Source organism: Delphinapterus leucas, chromosome 16, assembly GCF_059928025.1.
Source record: "Delphinapterus leucas isolate spDelLeu-1000000601 "Yukka" chromosome 16, BTC_Dleu_Yukka2, whole genome shotgun sequence".
Classification (NCBI taxonomy): Eukaryota; Metazoa; Chordata; class Mammalia; order Artiodactyla; family Monodontidae; genus Delphinapterus; species Delphinapterus leucas.
Window position 1 is genome coordinate 23,938,814 of NC_143144.1, and position 20,159 is coordinate 23,958,972.

General features: G+C 45.5%; 1 protein-coding gene across 1 annotated transcript in view; it reads left to right on the forward strand.

Moving 5' to 3' along the window:
• The first annotated feature begins 6,730 nt into the window (after positions 1-6,730).
• The window catches only part of STOX1 (storkhead box 1), a 51,587-nt gene continuing 38,158 nt past the window's right edge, over positions 6,731-20,159 (forward strand). The window contains exon 1 of the mRNA XM_022590737.3: positions 6,731-7,333. Within this exon, the coding sequence (XP_022446445.1) occupies positions 7,024-7,333 (310 nt within the window). The 5' untranslated portion in view covers positions 6,731-7,023. The remainder of the gene's footprint in view (positions 7,334-20,159) is intronic.

Below are 20,159 nucleotides of genomic sequence, written 5' to 3' on the forward strand. Positions count from 1 at the left end.
TTTATTTATTTTATTTTTGGCCTCATTGGGTCTTCGTTGCTGTGCAAGGGCTTTCTCTAGTTGCGTTGAGCAGGGGCTACTCTTTGTTGCTGTGCACGGGCTTCTCATTGCGGTGGCTTCTCTTGTTGTGGAGCACGGGCTCTAGGCGCACGGTCTTCAGTAGTTGTGGCACATGGGCTCAGTAGTTGTGGCTCATGGGCTCAGTAGTTGTGGCACGCAGGCTTAGTTGTTCCACGACATGTGGGATCTTCCCGGACCAGGGATCGAACCCGTGTCCCCGACACCGATAAGTGGATACTTAACCACTGCGCCACCAGGGAAGCCCTAAGGGGTGTTTTAAATGCTTTATGGATATTAATTCCTTTAACGACGTAGGGAGGGGCAGAGTGATGGGAAGTTTGTACTGGCTCCTTGACCAAACTATATAGTCAGCTTCTTACGAGACCTCTTTTTAAAATTTTATTTATTTGTATTATTTGTTTATTTATTTTTATTGAGGTATAGTTGATTGACGATATTGTGTTAGTTTCAGGTGTACAGCATAGTGATTCAGTTATATATATATATTCTTTTCCATTATATGTTATTACAAGACATTGAATAAGTTCCCTGTCCTATACAGTAGGTTTTTGTTGTTTATTTTCTGAACCCTCTTTTGACTAGGCCTCCACATTGGGCCTCATACTATCTTCTGCCTGCCCTGCCCAAGAATATTGCTAAATCAGTTTAGTGCATATCCTTAACCCTTGATAACTGATCTGCATCCCCCCGCCCTTGATGTATAAATCCTTGAGGTGACTTTAGCAAGGACCCCCTTAGGTCAGTTTAGCAAGAATCCCCCTATCCTTGATGTCTCCTATCAGTAATTTTCTATCCACTGACTTCCTCACTCTGTTCCTTGGCAAAAATCCCCGGCTTCTTTGCTGTCTTTGCTTTACAGCTATCTTTGCTGTCTAGACTTTGCAATAGTCTTGAACAAAATCATCCTTACCATTTTAACAAGTGTCAGAATTATTTTTAAAAAATTTTTATTGGAGTACAGCTGGTTTGCAATGTTGTGTTAGTTTCTGCTGTACAGAATAATTTTTTTATCACTTCTCACATCAGAATCATGGGGTTTCTTTCTTTTTTTTTTTTTTTTTACATCTTTATTGGGGTATAATTGCTTTACAATGTTGTGCTAGTTTCTGCTGTATAACAAAGTGAATCAGCTATACATATACATATATCCCCATATCTCCTTCCACTTGCATCTCCCTCCCACCCTCCCTATCCCACCCCTCTAGGTGGTCACAAAGCACCGAGCTGATTTCCCTGTGCTATGCAGCTGCTTCCCACCAGCTATCTATTTTACATCTGGTAGTGTATATATGTCCATGCCACTCTCTCACTTTGTCCCAGCTTACCCTTCCCCCTCCGCGTGTCCTGAAGTCCATTCTCTACATCTGCGTATTTATTCCTGTCCTGCCCCTAGGTTCATCAGAACCGTTTCTGGTATTCTTAGCCTCTTAGTGTTCCAAGCTAAGGACTTTTTTTCTTCAATGTTTATTTTGTTTTTTGGCCCCTTACCATTGAGAAGATAAAGAAGTGAAATGTTTAAAGGCAAATCAGAATTAGCTTTGGGGATGTCTGGCTCTCAGCCTCTGATTTTGCATCTCTTAGGATCTCACTGGGCTCAATGATTACTGAAACTGCATTAGGGTTCCTGCTGTTGGGAGTGAAGGTGGAGCTGTAGAATCATGAAGCTGGAAGGGACCCTAAGAAATCCTTCAGGTCAGCCAAGTATTTTTACTCCCATTTTACAGATTAAGCTACTGTGGTCCAGAGTCTCATCTAAGTTAAGCAGCTAGAATAAAGAAGGTAATGTTTTTTCTTTAAAAAGAAATGGCATTGTGACTTCCTTGGTGGTCCAGTGGTTAAGATTCCGTTCTCCCATTGCAGGTGGCACGGGTTTGATCCCTGGTCAGGGAACTAAGATCCCGCATGTCATGCGGCACGGGCAAAAGAAAAATAAAGTATGCTGCTGCTGATTTTAAAGAAAAAAAGAAAGAAAGAAAAAAGAAGTGGCATTAAATGTCCTTCACTTTTAAGAAGTGGCATTAAATGCTCCCACCTCCTTTTCTCTGTCCCTTGAGTCAACACAGTTGCTTAGGAAAGCCTCACATTTCTCTTTGATAAACAAAAACAAAAGTCTCTACAGTTTTTTTTTTTCCCCCTGATAAAGGGAAGAAATGTGCTGTAGAAGCAGATATGGTCATAATAAAGAGAACCCAGATATAAAATGCTTTCTAAATCAGCCTTAAGTGTCAAGGCTTGATTTTCTGAGTTAAGGGGAAAGAACTTCAACCTGATGAATTTTGGTGTGGAAAAAATTTGGAGGTGGTTAATTCTGAGTATAACATGAGTCTGTAAACAGACTCCAGAGAAACCACTGAACTTCAGATACCTGGGTAACTGAGGCCTGGGTGTGCCTGTTCCTTGAGGCTTTGCCCTGGGCATTGACTGTTGGACACCAAGGTCTTCCTGTGATTCACCCTCAAACCAAAAATGCTTTTGTGAATGGTGACACCAGGCTAGCAAGAAAGTAAGAAAAACAGGGTTATCATGGATCAAGCACTAGTTAAATTAGATTTGATTCAGGTGGAACAAATCTATGGCCCAGGTACTGGGCTACATGCTGGGTCGCAGAGATGAATCGGACAGAAGCCTGGCCCTTAAGGAATCTCAGGTTGCCTGATAAGACAGGTAACTAAATATTACAGCCTTTAACACACATGTGTTATAAGAGGGTTAATGAGGTGCTCCAATAACAGATTTAATCTTCCTGGTTGTGTCACAAGTTTTACAAGCTGGCCTTTGTAGTATACCACCTGATGGAAAGGAGAAAGGCCTTCTGGGCAGAGGGAATAGTGTAAGCAAAGATGTGGGAGCATGTTTGGGAAGGTGTGTAATTTTGAGTAGCTGGAGCGTAAGATCCTTGTTGTGGATTGGAGGAGGAGGGAAAGCATGGAAATGGAGATGAGGCTGGAAAGACAGGCTGGAGAAAGTGTGTGAAGAGCGTTGAATGCTCACTCTCCTTAGGACAGGCACCGGGCAGATGTGAGCATCAAATGATCCAGTTCATCTTCTCTAACAATTATAGTGTAACCAGAGTGAATTTGTTCCCCTTCAGGTCCAGTTTTCTAAACCAAATAAAATCAAACTCCAAGTTCCATTTGCCAGAGTTGGCCATGTCTTGGCATGTTTTGGGAAGTCCACTCCTTGGAATTGTCAAAAAAAACTTGGGGGTTTACATGATACCCAGAAAATAGGGGCCTGATCTTTTTCCTGGGGTGCTCATTATAGTTACCTTGGTACCTGCCGCCACACGGTACTGATGTCAAGGGCTGCTCCCCCACTTCCACTGACCACCAAGTTCCAAAGCTGTGTTGGCTCCGAGAGGCTCCTGCAATGGTCCTGACTGCCTTGCCTCAGACACCCTTTCACTGTGGTTCTCAAGGCTGATGCCTTGGAGTTTACTCTCCACAAGTATCAAGTGTCCCTCCATTCGGGGTGCTCTTGGGAAAGGCATCTCCCAGTAGCGTCACTCTCTCAATTCAGTCAAAGGCAGCAGCTTCCCTTTCCCTTCTCTCTAGGACAAGCCATCTTAATCTTCCTCAGTGGTCTTGAAGCCCAAAGCTCTTTACCAATCCTGTGTCCTTTCCCATGAAAGGCCACTGTATTTTTGAAGTCAACAGCAAATCGGATGAGCTAAATAAATCTTCACAAAAAGGGATAATGGGAGAAGCAATGCATGTGCCCTTAATGGTGACTTTGGAGACACAGTCTTCTCTAAGGTGGGATTGTCTGAGCAGGAATTTCAGGTCTGATAAGGTGGCCAAGAGAGAGATCATCTGGAAATAGGAGAGGGGAAAAGTGAAGTCAATTGTTGGCAATTATTTACTCTGGAAGGAATAAATTGGACAGTTGTTATCGTATTTCTCAAAATGACCAGAGCTAATCTCTTAATGTTCTGATATACGTTTTTGAGAGCATTTTTTGAACAAGTATTTGCACATGGTAAACATAGTGGAAAATAAGCCTCCCTTTTACCCTGTCCCCTGTTTCTTTCTCTGGAGGTAACCACTGTTATCACCAGCTTCTTATGTATGCTCCCAGAGATCTTCCAGCCACACATGAATATATGTGCCCTTTTTCCTTTTTCTTTCTTCTCTTTCTTTCTCTTTCTTTCCTTCTTTCTTTCCTCCTTTCTTTCATTTTCTTTCTTTCTTCCTTTCTTAGTTTCTTAATTTCTTTCTTTTCTTTTTTTAAAAATCATACTAGACCTATTTAGTTTTCTTTTTTACTTAATATATATGTGGGATATTGTCTTGTATCAGCATGTAAAGTTTTGTCTTATCCTTAATGACTGCATAGAATGCCATTTGGATTTGTATATAATGTTAGAATTACTTTGTCCTTTCTCAGGCATAGAGTCCACTGGGGGGCAAAAATCCTTCCATCTTGAGACTTTCTAGTTTTTAGTTTGACTATTCTGTGCCTCTTTAAGTGGACAATGATAACAAATCCATCTTCTAAAATGTTTGTGTCTGGTCTGCAGAGACCCCAAAGATGGAAGGCCCTTGAGAAGTTCCAGTTTCTCTAGTCTTGCCATGTAATACAGGCTATTCAGGTTGGAGGCCTACAGTTTTCTTCTTAACCTTTAAGACATGTTCCATTTTGTAGGAGCTTGGAAATATTGGGATGGTAGCTGATCCTTTGGGAAAACAAGTGACTATGTAGTTGACTGTAGTTTAAAAGTTTCCCCCTCACATTCTTTCTCCCTTCTTTTGTTAATTGGACTAGCTTAAATAAAATGATAGGACAAATTTCACACATCTGAACAAGTTTCCACAGTTTAAGGCAGCTGTACCTCATAATTTCAGGCCATGAAACCTCATAGCTGGGTCTACCTGCCAGTAGCCTTGCAGCTACAGGCCTTGCTAGTAAGGGCCTGATTGTCTCTGTTTATTTCCAGTTCAAATTCTTGGGACAGACTCAAGCTCAGGACAACTTTTCACAGCAGACCACAGGTCCAATGAGTCAGGGCGATGGTCTCCTGCTTCCCCCTCTAGCCAGCTGTGTGGGGAAGGAGACACTGGGATCTCTGCTTCACCACCAGCAGCTTTGTCCTCATGGGCAAGCTGCCTAAACTGTCTGTTTTTTTGTGGAAGATGGGCCTCAATATTGCCCCTTTCAGAGGGTTAATTTTGAGGATAAAGTTAGATCACACATGTAAAACTGAGTACAATTCTAGGCACAGAGCAAGCTGAGAGTAAATGGGAATTATCACTATCATTATTATGGAAAAGACACTGTCGTAGATGCTAGAGATCCAGAGATAAAAGTAATAATTCCCCAGGCTGGGGAACACAGGAAAGTCATCTTTATCATGACGGAGAGGGGAAGCTTGGCCCTCCCTGTGTAGGCTATACAGACATAGACATTTAGTTCATTTGGGCTCTCTGCTGTATTCACCCATCCATCCATCCATCCACCCATCCATCCATCCATCCATCCATCCAGAGTCAGACTTCCGATGTGAGATGGTTGTCTCAGGTTCGCATGCTTATTTGAACTGAAAATTGTGTCAGACTTATTTGTCATAGGGAACCCTGACTTGGTGGTTGTCTGACTCCATTTCTTACTGTGTGACTGGGAAATACTTCTTAATCCAACCTATCTTCGGTTACCTCATCCGTTAAAAAAAAAAAAGAGATACTAATAGAAGCTAACACAGAGTTGTGAAATTAAGGCCCCCAGCATACAGTGTTCAATAAATGTTAGCAATGGTTATTAACATCACTTATCATTTACCGTGATAAGTGACTCACTAGGGGCAGAGAGCAGATTATCTCGAATTACTGTAGTTATTATTGATGATTGATAAGCTGAGAGAGTGGGAATCTGGAACGACTCCCAAGTCTCATCAAGTCCCTCTACTCCCTCTTATAGTACTGATTGTACTAAGAATGTCCTTCCTCTTCTTTTCCAGAGAAGCCCTCACCCAGTGCAACAATAAGGGTTCCAGCCTTTCTGTCCCTCAGCTTCTGAATTGTACCTCACGCTCCGAGGTGGTCGCTAGAGTCTGCTGTGACAGATCACAAGTCCCTCTCCCTTCACTCCTCGAGATTCTTTTCGGAATCCCCATCCCAACCCAGGCCTGAATCCCAGGGATCTCACCACTGCGCCTCGCCAGCCACTGGGGCTGGCACCTCTGGATCACTTTCCGTCCCTTACACTTTAACTCTGTTGGATAACCCAGGAGCGAGACCAGACCCCAGAACCTCAGAAGGTCATGAAAAAGGTCCTTAGAATTGAGTCCCAACTCCTCATTTTACAAGACAGTAAACTGAGGCCAGAGAGGGAAAGAAACGTATGCAAACTGATTAGCAGACGGAGACTCAAATCTGGGTCTCCTGCTCCCGACCCGAGCGAGTCTGCCCCTCGTGGCCTCTCTCCCTGGGGGCGATCCCAAAGCCAGGGCGACGGCGGCCATCCTGGTCCTCCCGGCTCTGAGGAACCCTGGCCGTACCGTTCGCGCCGCAGTTGGAGGCGGCTCGGCTCCCCGGTGACTGCGGGGCTACCCTAAGGCTTGGAAAAGCCCCAGTGAGCGCCCATCGGGGGAAGAGGAGCTCCGGACTGCCGGGGAGTAGAGAAGTGAAGGGAGTCGCCCGGGGTGGGAGTTCGGGGGCTGGGTGGGCAGAGACCTGGCTGGGGTGTGGAGAATGACCTGGGAACTTAGCGCCTGGAAACCACTATTGCGCTCCTGTGGGGGGGAGAGCGGTGGGCGTCCCAGCCTGCGAGTCCCGCCCCACCCCCGGCCTGGCGCGTACATCGGCCCCGCCCCCTGGAGTCCAGTTCTCCCGGCAGCCGGCGCTGAAAGCAGTAAGCGGAGCCCTCCCGCCGGCTGCAGCCACCGGTGCAGCGCGGTTGCCGAGCCCGGCGATGCGTTAGGCTACGGGGCCTGGCCGCCGAGGCAGCATGGCCCGGCCTGTGCAACTGGCGCCGGGCTCCTTGGCGCTCGTGCTCTGCAGGCTGGAGGCGCAGGAGGCGGCAGGGGGCGCGGAGGAGCCGGGCGGGCGTGCGGTGTTTCGCGCCTTCTGCCGCGCCAACACACGCTGCTTCTGGAACTCGCGGCTGGCGCGCGCCGCCTCGCGGCTGGCCTTCCAGGGCTGGTTGCGGCGCGGGGTGCTGCTGGTGCACGCGCCTCCGGCCAGCCTGCAGGTGCTGCGCGACGCCTGGTGCCGTCGGGCGCTGCGCCCTCCGCGCGGCTTCCGCATCCGGGCGGTGGGTGAGTGTGGGGCTCAGAGGGGAGGGCGCTCCGCGCTAGCTGCGGGACCGAGCCCCAGCCACCGGGTTGCGTGCGCCCGAGGCTCAACGCTGAGGATCGGGAGGTGGCGGTGGGGGCCGAGGGGTTGGGAGGACAGACTGAGTGGCTGGAGGAGGGCCGTTCTCCTAAGACATTCCCTCTTCTGCCACACAGGAGCTTCGACCTCTAAGATATGCCTGGGCGCTGCCCTGAGCCGACTCCAGTGTGACTCCATTCCTCAACTCTTTCAGCCAGTGGAGTGCACAGGGTCCTGGTCGAAGGAACTTTCTACTTGCAAAAGTGATGCTCTAGGCAGAGAGGTTTTGGGCCCGGGGAGCCAGAGTTGCGGTCAGGAGACAGGGGCCTCAGTCTCGGCTCCATGGGGGTGCTTAGGAAGGGTGCACCAGGGGCTGGCCAGATTTTACCGATTGTGAGCTGGCTTTTTAAAATAATTAATTATTTTTTGGCTGCGTTGGGTCTCCATTGCTGCGTGCAGGCTTTCTCTAGTTGTGGCGAGTGGGGGCCACGTTTCGTTGCGGTGCCCGGGCTTCTCATTGCGGTGGCTTCTCTTGTTGCAGAGCACAGGCTCTAGGCTCGCGGGGTTCAGTAGTTGTGGCTCACGGGCTTAGTTCCTCAGCAGCATGTGGGATCTTCCCAGACCAGCCCGAACCCATGTCCCCTGCATTGGCAGGCAGATTCTCAACCACTGCACCACCAGGGAAGTCCATTTGTTTGTTTGTTTCAAATGACAGACTGGGAGCAGACTACAGGCTGTGGTTTTCATGCCCTGCTGTACTGGATGCGGTGGTGGTCTTGGATCAGGGCCTAGTGGAAGGGGTTGGGGTTGTTAACTGCTAGGGAAAAAGAAATAACAAATGGCGCTGTGGACACATCCCATCCCATTACCTAGATAGAGAGAGTTCCTCCTTTCCAGTCTTTTCAGAGAGCCCGTTTGTTAGGAGACAGCAGCTTTTTGCTTGGATAAAATAGCTTCTCATTTGAGAAGTTAAACCACTGCACCGCCCAGTGGTCTCTGTTACCTACTAAACTCAGGTGGGTGTCAGCTCCTTGTCACAGGCTGGTTCTGTCTGCATTTAGTGGGGTTGTGAGGACCATTTGATGGTGTGCTGTTGACAAGTCACCAGTTGTTCCAGCCCAAAATTTTGACTCCTACCAAGCAACCCCTCTCTGTCTCAGCTCATAAATCATCCTAGGAGAGGGGGGAGGAGAAGCAGCAGCAAATAAAAAACATTTGTTTTAGTCCCCAGGTGTAAAGCAGCAGGGTAGCATGAGGCACTTGATGTTGTGTATCATCTAGTCAGAGATGACGTCTCCACATCCCAGGCCAGTGAGGTTACACCTTGGCCTCTCACCTACATGCATCCAGTTCTGTGTGGTACCTCTACCCCTGACCCCCACCTTTCTTCCCTTAAGCACAAAAAAGAGCTCAGTTGCAAAGCCACATACACACATTTCACTTCCTTTTATTTGCAGGAGTGAGTGAAGAAAATAGGTTTCTGGCTGACAGCGGTGAGCCAAGTAGCCAAGCCAAAATTCTTAAAGGGGAAGGGGTCTTTCAGACAGACTGGATGAAAAACTCTTTTCACTTCTGTGGCCTTGGGTTTTTCTGGTTTGAATTAGTGGTTGCATTCTCTGGTTCCCCCACCCCCTTTCAAAGGGTGAGCATAGAGTACATTGCAGAGAGGGAGTGGATGGGGTTGGGGTCTGGACCTGAGGGTGAAATAGAGAGGGCCTGTGCTAAGCCAGAGGCAGCCGTGATGCCGCCACCTGGGGTCCAGCCAGCAGTGGTGAATGCTGGTTCCTGGGTTGGCCCTGTGTTCTGCCATCTGAAAGATGCAGTGGACAAAGTGAATGTATTATCGAGTACTCTGATTCTCCACCCACTAGGTAGTGCTGCCTCATTGCACAATTCAGGATGTGATGGACACTGTAGTCTGTGGAGTGTGCAATACAGTGGTCTTTACACTGGGTCATCTCCCCTGATGTGGGGCTCTTGGCAGGAATGATTTTGAGGTTTTTAACAGAGTCGTGATAAGAATTTGGACATTTAGCTGTAATTTGTACAAAATCAGCTCTTAGGACATTTTGAGGAGCAAAATGGGGAAAGATCTTATTTGATGCTAGTCAGATGCACATGGGGAGGGAGGTTTGTTTTGAATAGAGTTGCTAATTACTACTCTCACTTGGGGGTCCTTGGGTCAGATCAAAGGAGAGGAGGCATCAATGCAGCTCTTGGGCCATCTTAAGAGTCCCAGAAGGTGGCAGGAGGAGCTGACTTCTCCCAGAGAAACTGGAAGTTTCAGTCTGCTTGCTTTCCCAAATCTGGCATCATTGGCTTCCAGAGGCTAAAATGGGCTTCCAGGAAGGCAAGGAAGAGCAGCTGAGAACTATTGCAGGTTCTCATTCCACTCTTGCTGTTACTTTGTGGGAAAGAGCAAAATTCTAGAAAAAGACAAAAGAATCAATTTGGTCAGATCAATTTGGTCTCTTTGCTATAGATTTTGTTGTTGTTTTGTTTTTTAAGGCTCACATACTCCTACATAAGAGCATTTGGGCGTAGGGAGTGTTGCTTATCAGCTCAGAGAAAATGCAGGGAGGGGAGGTGGGGTGGTCATCAGCTTTATAAACCCACTGTGCTCCACGGGTCCTTTTCCCGGGCTTCTGGACCTGGGGCTCATGGAGGCCTCATAAGATATGAGGAAGGAGCGCTGTGGCCAAGCAGACAGGAGCATCCTGAGCCCCAGGGACAGACCTGAATTTAAGGTCTGCAGGACTTCATGTTTTCTCCATGTTTTGTGTCTCTTCTTTCCCTCTTCACTTTCTCTACCTCAGCTTTACTCTGATGAGAAAAATAGTTTCCAGGCTGACAGCGTTTCCCTAAAAAGGGGACAAAGGATCTTTAGCAGGATAACCAGGAGCTAACTCTTCTTTTGTGCTCTAGTCCTCAAGTGTTTTCTGTTTCTCTTTTTTTTTTTAATTAGCAAATGACCTTAACAAATGAAAGGGTTGAGCTCTGGAAGCTGGAGGGAGTCCTCTCCTTCCCAGGCTGAGCCACTGCAGGTGGTACAGGTGGGGGACACCTGTGTTTGTTTGGGTGAATCAGTTCTTGCTAGAGGACCACACCCACTGGGGAGTTGAAAGGTTAATGATGGCCTCCTGGGGTAAGGGAGGGATGGCTACTTGGCCAAAGTAGTTTGTTCCTCGAAATTTATAGCTGAGGTATCCCCACTCTTTTAGATGAAAGGCTCAGTGTGGCCTTTCATCCTTTTTCATTGAAATAAGATAAAAATAAAAACGCCTGTGGGGAGTTCCCTGGTGGCCTAGTGGTTAGGATTCTGGGCTTTCACTGCCGTGGCCTGGGTTCAGTCCCGGGTCGAGGAACGGAGATCCTGCAAGCCGTATAGCGGGGCCAAAAAAAAAAAGGAAAAAGCCTGTGGCTTCTTCAAAATACTTGCTTCATTAATGTATTCATATGCTAGGTACTGTTCTAGTTTTTTTTCTATGTTTTAATGTATCTTTCAACTAGAGTTGCACGTGTTCTCGGAGAAAACGGAGTCGGCCTGTTTATTTCATATTCAGTTCAAGAGGGGATAGTTGAGGGGCTTCCCTGGCCGTCCAGTGGTTAAGAGTCCGCGCTCTCACTGCATGGGGCACGGGTTTGATCCCTGGTCAGGGAACTAAGATCCCACATGCCACATGATGCTGCAAAAAAAACCCAAAAAAACAAGTGCCCAGGAAGAGTAGAGGCCAATCACTCTTTTATACTAGGCATAAATTTCAGAATCTATTTTGGGATCTTGTTTGGGAGAAGAACAGCTCAAGGGTACCTGGTGCCTGATGGTACAAGAGTTGGGCAAATGACTTATCCTTACCTGATTTGGGGAGTGTCCAAGGGGAGTGTGTAGAGATGCTGAGAAGAGGGAACGGTCCAATTCCTATTCTTGTTTCTGAAGTCCTATCATGAACTGGCAGTGGGCATTCTGTTGGATTTAGTAGCTAATGGAATTTTTAAAGTGAAATTTGCATTTAGTGAAATGCACAAATCATAAGTGTAGCATTTTATGCATTTTTCAAGTAATATACATGAGTGTAACCCAAGTTTCCAGCAGGATTTAGCACATTACCATTACCCTAGAAAGTTCCCTCTTGCCCCTTCCCAGTCAGCTCTTCCCCCACCCTCAGAAGTAACCACTATTCTGATTTTTTAAACCGTAAATTAATTTTGCTTGTTCAAGAGCTTCAAGTAAATGGAATCATATACTATGTACTCTTGTGTGTGAGAATTCTTTCACTCAGCATCATGTTTCTGAGATTCATCTCTGTTGCATTACTAATTTGTTCCTTTTTATTGCTGAGTAGAATCCCATTTTATTAATATACCACCGTTTATTCATTTACCCCTAGATGAAATCCTGGGATGTTTCCAGTATGGCTGTTATGAAAAAGCTTTTATGAATATTTGTGTACACATTTTTTAAGTATTTATTTCTTTTGGGTCCTTACTTAGGAGAGGAATTGCTGACTCATTGAGTAGGTTATGTTTAGTTTTAGGACACCTTTTTCCAAAGTGGTTGTACCATTTTACACTCCTACCCATGAAATGAGACATTTTGGTTGCTCCTCATCTTTGTCAACACTTGATGTTATCAGTCTTTCTAATTTTGCCTATTCCGGGGGTATATAGTGGTATCTTGTAGTTTTAATTTGCATGCCCCAAAGATTTTCTCCTGTGTTTTCTTCTAGAAGTTTTATAGTTTTATGGTTCTATATTTACGTCTATGATCCATTCGAGTTATTTGTGTGAATGGTATGAATTGTAGTTTGAAGTTTTTGGGTTGTTTTTTTTGTCATATGGGTGTCCAATTGTTCATGACAATTTGTTGAAAAGACTAGCCTTTCTCATTGAATTCCCTTTGTAATTTTGTTGAAAATCAGTTTACTATATATGTGAGGGTCTATTTCCATTCATCTTGAGTCTATCCTTTCACCCAATACCGTACTTACTGTAGTTTTTAGTAAGACTTGAAATCAGATATTGTGAGTCCTCCAACTTTGTTCTTCCTCTAAATTGTTTTGGCTACTCTAGGTTCTTTGTTTTTCCACATAAATTTTGGAATCAGCTTGTCAATTTCTAAAAAAAAAAACAGCTGAGATTTTAATTGGGATTGTATTGAAACAATAGATCAATTTGAAGTTAGATGAGAAATTCATCCTGGTTTCCCCCAAACTGCCCTGGTTTTAGAAATGATATTCTTGCATCTTGAGAACCCCCTCCATCCCAGGCAGACTGGGATGATTGTTCACCCTTATTTAGGGAGAATTGACATCTTAACAATTCATGAACATGGTATAACTCTGCCTGAGTGTTCTTAATTTCTCTTGGCAATGGTTTGTACTTCTAAGTGTACAGGTCTTGAATATATTTTTAAATTTATGTTCCTAAGAATGTTTTTGGATGCTATTATATATAGAATTACTTTAAAATAAACTTTTTATTTTGGAATTATTCTATTCTATGCCACAAGGCATGTGAGATCTTAGTTTCCTGACCAGGGATCCAACCTGTGCCCCCTGCATTGGGAGCACAGAGTCTTAACCACTGGACTGCAAGGGAAGTCCCTGGAGTAATTTTATATTTACAGAAAAATTGCAAACATAGTACAGAGTTTTATATTCATCACCCAGTTTCCCATAATGTTTTTTACCTTACCTTTTAATTCACATATAAAATTAACCATTTTAAGGTATACAATTCATTGGGTTTTAGTATATACAGAATGTTGTGCAATCATCCTCATTATCTAATTCCAGAACGTTTTCATTACCCCCAAAAGAAACACTGTACCCACTAGCAATTTCTCCCCATTCACCCCTCGCCTGAGCCTCTGCCAGCCACGAATCTACCTTCTGTCTTTTTTTTTTTTGCGGTACGCGGGCCTCTCACTGTTGTGGCCTCCCCCGCTGCGGAGCACAGGCTCCGGACGCGCAGGCTCAGCGGCCATGGCTCACGGGCCCAGCCGCTCCGCGGCACGTGGGATCCTCCCGGACCGGGGCACGAACCCGTGTCCCCTGCATCGGCAGATGGACTCCCAACCACTGCGCCACCAGCGAAGCCCTACCTTCTGTCTTTATGAGTTTGCCTATTCTGGACATTTCATGTAAATGGAATCACATGTAAATGTGGTCTTTTGTATCTGGTATATTTCACTTAGCATAATGTTTTCAAGGTTCATTTGTGTTGTATCGTATGTACTTCATTCATTTTTATGGCTGAATAATATTAATTGTATGAATATAGCATGTTTTGCTTATCTGTTCATCAGTGGATGGCTATTTGGGTTGGTTTCACTTTTTGGCCACTATAAATAATGCTGCTATGAACATATGCTGCAAGTCTGTGTGTGGACATATATTTTTATTCTTGGGTAGATCCCATTTGGTTATTTTTTAATAATTTGTTTCTCTGATGACATTTCCAATTTGTTCATTACAAGTATGTTTTCTTTTTAAAATCTTTCAGCATAGTTATACCAGCTTCTATAAAAATCCTTGTCATTCTAATATCTCAGTCATCTCAGGGTCAGTCTCATTGGTTGCCTTTTCTTTTGAATGGTTTGCATTTTCCTGTGTCTGTGTTGTTTAGTACTGTGGATTGTATCTCTGACATTATGAGTGATATGTTTTAGAGACTCTGGATTGTTATGTTCCTCTGTAGAGTTTGATTTTTCTGTTTATCAGGCACTTAATGTGGCTGGGCTCAAATCTCTGAACTCTGTTTCCCCTGTAGTAAATGGCAGCTAAAATCTCTTAAAGTAGGCTGGTTATGCCCTCTGCATGCATAGTTCATAGTTAGCCATAGAGTCAGACTGAGTTTATATGCAGACTTTGTGGTTCCACCTCCTTGGCTCGGTCCTTTCCAGCATCACTTTCTTGCTGTTGTAGCTGCTCCAAAGTGGCCTTAGATTCTTTAAGCCAGTAAGACTGGGTTTTGGGTTTCTACCAAAGTTTTAGCCTCCTGGCCTGGCTCCTAATGGAGCCTGCCTTTAGGTGAAGAGCTATAAAAAGAAATGGAAAGCTTATCCATTGCCATTTCCTTCCAAGAGGACCACCCCTCCGGTTTATGCCTGATTTTGTTTGCTTTTCAGTACCTTCAGGGAAAAGCTTTTCTATTTTGTCCAAAGGTTATGGTTATTTTCAAGAGGGTTAGTCTAGTAGCATCTTGTCCACCGTTATTAGAAACAAAACCTCATTAATGAATGTTTTTAGGTCCTGTCTTTTCCTCTTTTAAAATGTCATGACCCTGGGACTTCCCTGGTGGTGCAGTGGTTAAGAATCTGCCAGCCAGTGCAGGGGACACGGGTTCAATTCCTGGTCCGGGAAAATCCCACATGCTGCGGAGCAACTAAGCCCATGCGCCATCACTACTGAGCCTGCGCTCTAGAGCCCGCGAGCCACAACTGCTGAGCCCATGTGCCACAACTACAGAAGCCCGCACGCCTAGAGCCTGTGCTCCGCAACAAAAGAAGCCACCGCAGTGAGAAGCCCGTGCACCATAACTAAGAGTAGCCCCTGCTCGCCGCAACTAAAGAAAGCCTGTGCACAGCAGTGAAGACCCAATGCGGCCAAAAATAAATAATAAAAAGTTAAAAAAAAAATGTCATGACCATAAAGAAACTAATGGTGATGACAAGATCGTTTAGCCAGTCACTAAAACAAATGCCTCTGTTCCATCTCTTCCTTCTCCCAGACAGACCTTGGTATTTTTCCAAGTCTTTTCTAGCTTGATTATCCCTTTTCTCCTGTTTGGTGGTAAGTGGAATAACTCTGCCCATTTTGCAGACAGGAAATGGAGTCAAAGCTGTGATGTGGGTGGTGTTGCTTGGGTTTCTTGTCTTCCTCTCTGTTCACCACCAGCTCTCCCAGGGTTCCTGTGGAAGCTCTGGTATTTTTCACCAGCCAGAGCCCCAGCACTCACTCTCCCCCTGAGGCTATCAGATTCCCACCAGGACTTTGGTCTACTCCACGGTCTGGGAAATGGCAGAAACAGCTGCTCTGACCATGCCCCTGCTCTCACCTCCCTCCTTCCTACCCAGGATCTTTCCAGCCAGGTTTTTCTGGCTTTGTTCTGCCAGATGTTGTCTTTTACCTTATTCTGCACAGGGGCAGCTGAAGGATTCAGTCTAAAAGAGCCAAAGGGCTCACAACAGGGTGTCTTGTAGGCATATTCTTGTTATCAAGCTGGATGATCTGTATGTAGCATCTGGGTAGTTAGTGAGTGTCCTTGGCTTCATGTTTTGATTTGGCAGCTGGTGCACGAGAGATGACACCTCTAGTTGCTGCCATGTAGCGTTGAGGTCCAGCGGGATGAAAAGTGCCATCAACCTGAAAATCAGCTTGGAGTCCTCTTCCCTCTCCCTCATCCCCAGCCAGTAAGTCACCAAGTTCTACAAGGCTGAACTCCTCAGTTTCTCTCAAACTCACCCCTTTCTCTCCATTTCCACTGCTAGGCCTTTGTCCAACCAAGATCTCACCATTTCCTACCTGAATTATGGCTCCAGCTTCCTCCCTTTTTGTGGTGCCACCTCCTGTCTTGCCCCGTATACTCCAGTTCATTCACCATCCTACAGGGAGACAGACTCACAGCATCTAAAATGCAGATCTGATTCTGCTCTTCATCTGCTGGAATCCCTTCTGCTTCTCCCCTTATCTTTTCAGGAAAAGTCCAGAGCCTTTAACATGCACTGCAGGGCTCTCTAATCCAGGTCCAGCTTGAGCTTCCCCTTTATCCCCACCTTCTGAGACGTGCCTGTCTTCCTATATCAGTTAGGGATCAATCAGAGAAACAGAACCAGTGTGAGATATATATTAAGAGATTTATTACAAGGAATTGGCTTTGCATGATTGTGAGGTCTGGCAAGGCAAGTCCCAAATCTGTAGGTCTGGCCATCAGGAGGGGCAGGCTGGAACTCACAGGTACAAGCCAAGGCCGCTGGGCATATGTGGAGTTTCTTCTTTCAGGGAGCCTCAGTTCTGCTCTTAAGCCCTTTCAACTGATGGAAGCCTAGATTATGTAGAATAATCTCTCTTATTTAGGTTAATTGATTATAACCTTTAATCACATCTATAAAGTAGCTTCACAGCAAAGCCTGGGTTAGCATTTGATTGAATAACGGGAGCTGTAGCTTAGCCAGGCTGACATATAAGACTGACCATCACACTTCCCTTCAGCCAGACCTGGGTGCTGTGTTCTGAACAAACTGGGCTCTCACATAGGCTGTCTTTACATGCTGTTCCCTCTACTGGGTGCCTGAGATGGGTGCTCTTCGGTTTCTCCCATGTCTGCCATGAGTAGAGTCTCCAGCACTGGGTATATTTACATGTCTGTTGCTCTCCAAGGAAAAGCAAACTATTGAGTCATTCTTGAGTTTCAGACACTTCCGTTCTTACCTCTGCTGCTGGCTGAGGGATGAATGCCCAGAAAGTTTGATGGTCAGCTCCAGACTGTTTGTTTTAAAACACGGTCATCTTCCTTCTTTCATTGTACCATGCATTGAGCCTCTTAAATACCCCTGTGGATCTCACATGGATCACTACTGAAGAACACCAGCACAGAATCATCTTCAACTGTAGACAGCAAAACTGAGACTTGAAGAGTCACTGCAAGCTGTAGTTTAAAGTTTCCTGATCACGCAAAGCCACTTTGGTTAGTAGAGAAAACTCAGGTTCAAATTCCTGCCCTGCCACTTACTAGCTCTGGGACCTTGAGCTAAATACTTACCCCTCTCTGCTCTATTGTCTTCATAGGTACAAATGAGGATCTAATAGCTGCTTTGCAGGTTATTTTGAAGATAAGGTACCTGAGGCATTCAGCCTGCGCCTTGTCCAGAGTCAAAGTCAGGAAGGCAACAAACACATGGGAATCTTTAGCACGGAGGGAGAAGAAAATGTGTCTCTGGATTCTCATTCTCTCGATAGCCTATCTCCGCTGGGACCTGTGCTGATTATTGCTGGTCTGGTACATGTTTATGTTCAAGATCTCGGTCCTTTTGTCGTGTGCTTCCTGTCCTATGTAAGACCCTTGGTGCCAGTCAGGTCCACAGCCCTTTGAGCCTTACCTCAGATCCAAAGGGTGCCTGGTGCTGTAGAGAGAGCCCTGAACTGGGATTCCGATGCCTGAGTTTGGAACTAACCCTGCTGCTAAGTTTCAGGGAGCCTTCAGGTCAGTCACCTCATTTTTCAGGGCCGCTGGGTCTTCAGCTGTGAACAGTCCACTGCTCACTTTGGCTTTGTTGACTGGCTCAGGTTTCCCAACCCCTGGCTGGGCACTAACGTCATCTGTGTCAGGAGGCCCAGGGAAGAACAGGCAAAAGCTCACATTGAAGTTGCTTAAGATATTTTCCACAGTCAGGGAAGTTGCACCTTCCCCTTATCCCTTCCCAGACATCTTGATTCTTTAATAGCATCCCGCTTTGCGAAGCGTCTGAAGTCGCGAGGCTGTTGGAGCGCTCCATGCTGGGCCTCCGTGCTCGCACAGTCATTTGTTAGGTATGCGTTGAGCCTTTACTGTGTGCCTGGCCCTGTGCACACACGATTCAGAGGGACAAAAGGCTCATGCCCTGACCTCAAGGAGCTCATAGACTAGGAGTCAGATGGACAAGTAAGTGATACAGAATCATATGGAGCGATAGAAGGACAGCTGACCAAGAGTCCCATGCATGTGTGCACGCGTGCATATGTGTCCAGGAGAAGGTGATGCCTGAACTAAGATGGAAAGAATAAGTAGATGTTAGCTTGATGAGAAGCACATTTTTTTTTTTTTTTTCCGGTACGCAGGCCTCTCACTGTTGTGGCCTCTCCCGTTGCGGAGCACAGTCTCCGGACATGCAGGCTCAGCGGCCATGGCTCACGGGCCCAGCTGCTCTGCGGCACGTGGGATCTTCCCGGACCGGGGCACGAACCCATGTCCCCTGCATCGGCAGGCGTACCCTCAACCACTGCGCCACCAGGGAAGCCCAAGAAGCACATTTTAAGAAGAGGTGGGGAGAGGGCATGTGTCCCTGGGCATGGCCCACATGAGGAACCACAAGCAGCCGAGCACAGCCAGAGCATGGAATGGGAGGTAGGCAGTGGCATGAAGGGCCTGGAGAGGGGCTGGCCTGTGACAGGCCTTGACTGCTATACTGAGGAATAGGAATGTGGATTTAAGCCTGAGGCCGCTGAAGAGTATCAAGCAGTAGAGCACATGTATGTGTGTGTGATTACTTTCATAATCCTATTTAACGTGATACAACGTAGATGTTTCCCAGCCTTATGTGTGTATCATCTTCCGTAGAGATTGTTGCCTGCACTGGTGGTGCCTTTGACGGGGTTACATAATCCCTGTGGTCCACTGCAGTTTATGCTGTTGGTGCTCATTAAGTGGTTACTCTGTCATCTGAGTAAGGCCGTAGAAAGAGCCCAAAGGCCATGCAGGACACCCAAGATCTAACCCTCTGTCACTAACCTGATGAATAACCAGCTTCTCATCCAGTCCTCTTGGGGCCTCAGTTGCCTTGTCTGTTGGCAAGCCTTCTACCTGCCCTTCTACTTCACAGCATTGGCATCAGGCTCAAATGAGATACTATCGTGAAAACACTTTGTAAAGTACAAAGTACAAGCACCAAGCTATGTTTACATTTATTTTTTATCTTTCATCAATGTTTTCAGTGTACAAGTCTCTCACATCCTTAGTTAAATTTTTTCCTAAGGATTTTATTCTTTTGGTACTATTGCAAATGGAATTATTTTCTTAATTTCCTTCTCAGATAGTTCCTTGTTAGTAAATAGAAAGGCAACTAATTTTTGTATGTCGATTTTATATCCTGCACTTTGTTGATTCATTTTAACAGTTTTCATTTCATTTTAACAGTTTTTTTGTGGGGTTTTTAGAGTTTTCTTCATATTTGATCATGTCATCTGCAAATACATAATTTTACTTCTTCCTTTCCAATTTGGCTGACTTTTATTTCTTTTTCTTGCCTAATTGCTCTGGCAAGGAGTTCCAGGACTATGTTGAATAGAAGTGGTGAGAGTGGGCATCCTTGTCTTGTTTCTGATCTTAGAGGAAAAGCTTTCAGTTTTTTCCTATTGATTATGATATGAGCTGTGGGCTTCTCTTACATGGCCTTTATTATGTTAATTAAGACTAAGATAATGTTCATGGAATGGAGGACTTAATATTTTTTAAATGTCCATGCCACCCAAAGTGATCTACAGATTCAGTGTGTTCCCTATCAAGGTCTCAATGACAACCCTGAATAGCCAAGACAATCTTGAGAAAGAAGAACAAACTGGAGGTATCATGCTCCCCAATTTCAAACTATATTACAAAGTTACAGTAATCAAAATGGTATAGTACTGGCACAAAAACAGACACATAGATCAATGGAGCAGAATAGAGAGCCCAGAAATATGCTTATATGATCAATTAATCTGTGACAGAGGAGGCAAGAATATACAATGGGGAAAAGACAGTCTCTTCAATAAATGATGTTGAGAAAACTGGACAGCTACAGGCATGAGAATCAAACTAGACTACTTTCTCACACCATTTACAAAAATAAACTCGAGGGATTTCCCTGGTGGTCCAGTGGTTAAGGCTCTGTGCTTTCACTGCAGGGGGCATGGGTTCGATCCCTGGTCTAGGAGCTAAGCTCCCACATGACGTGTGGTACAGCTAAAAAAAAAAAAAGAAAGAAGGAAAGAAAAAGAAATGACAAAAATAAACTCAAAATGGGTTAAAGACTTA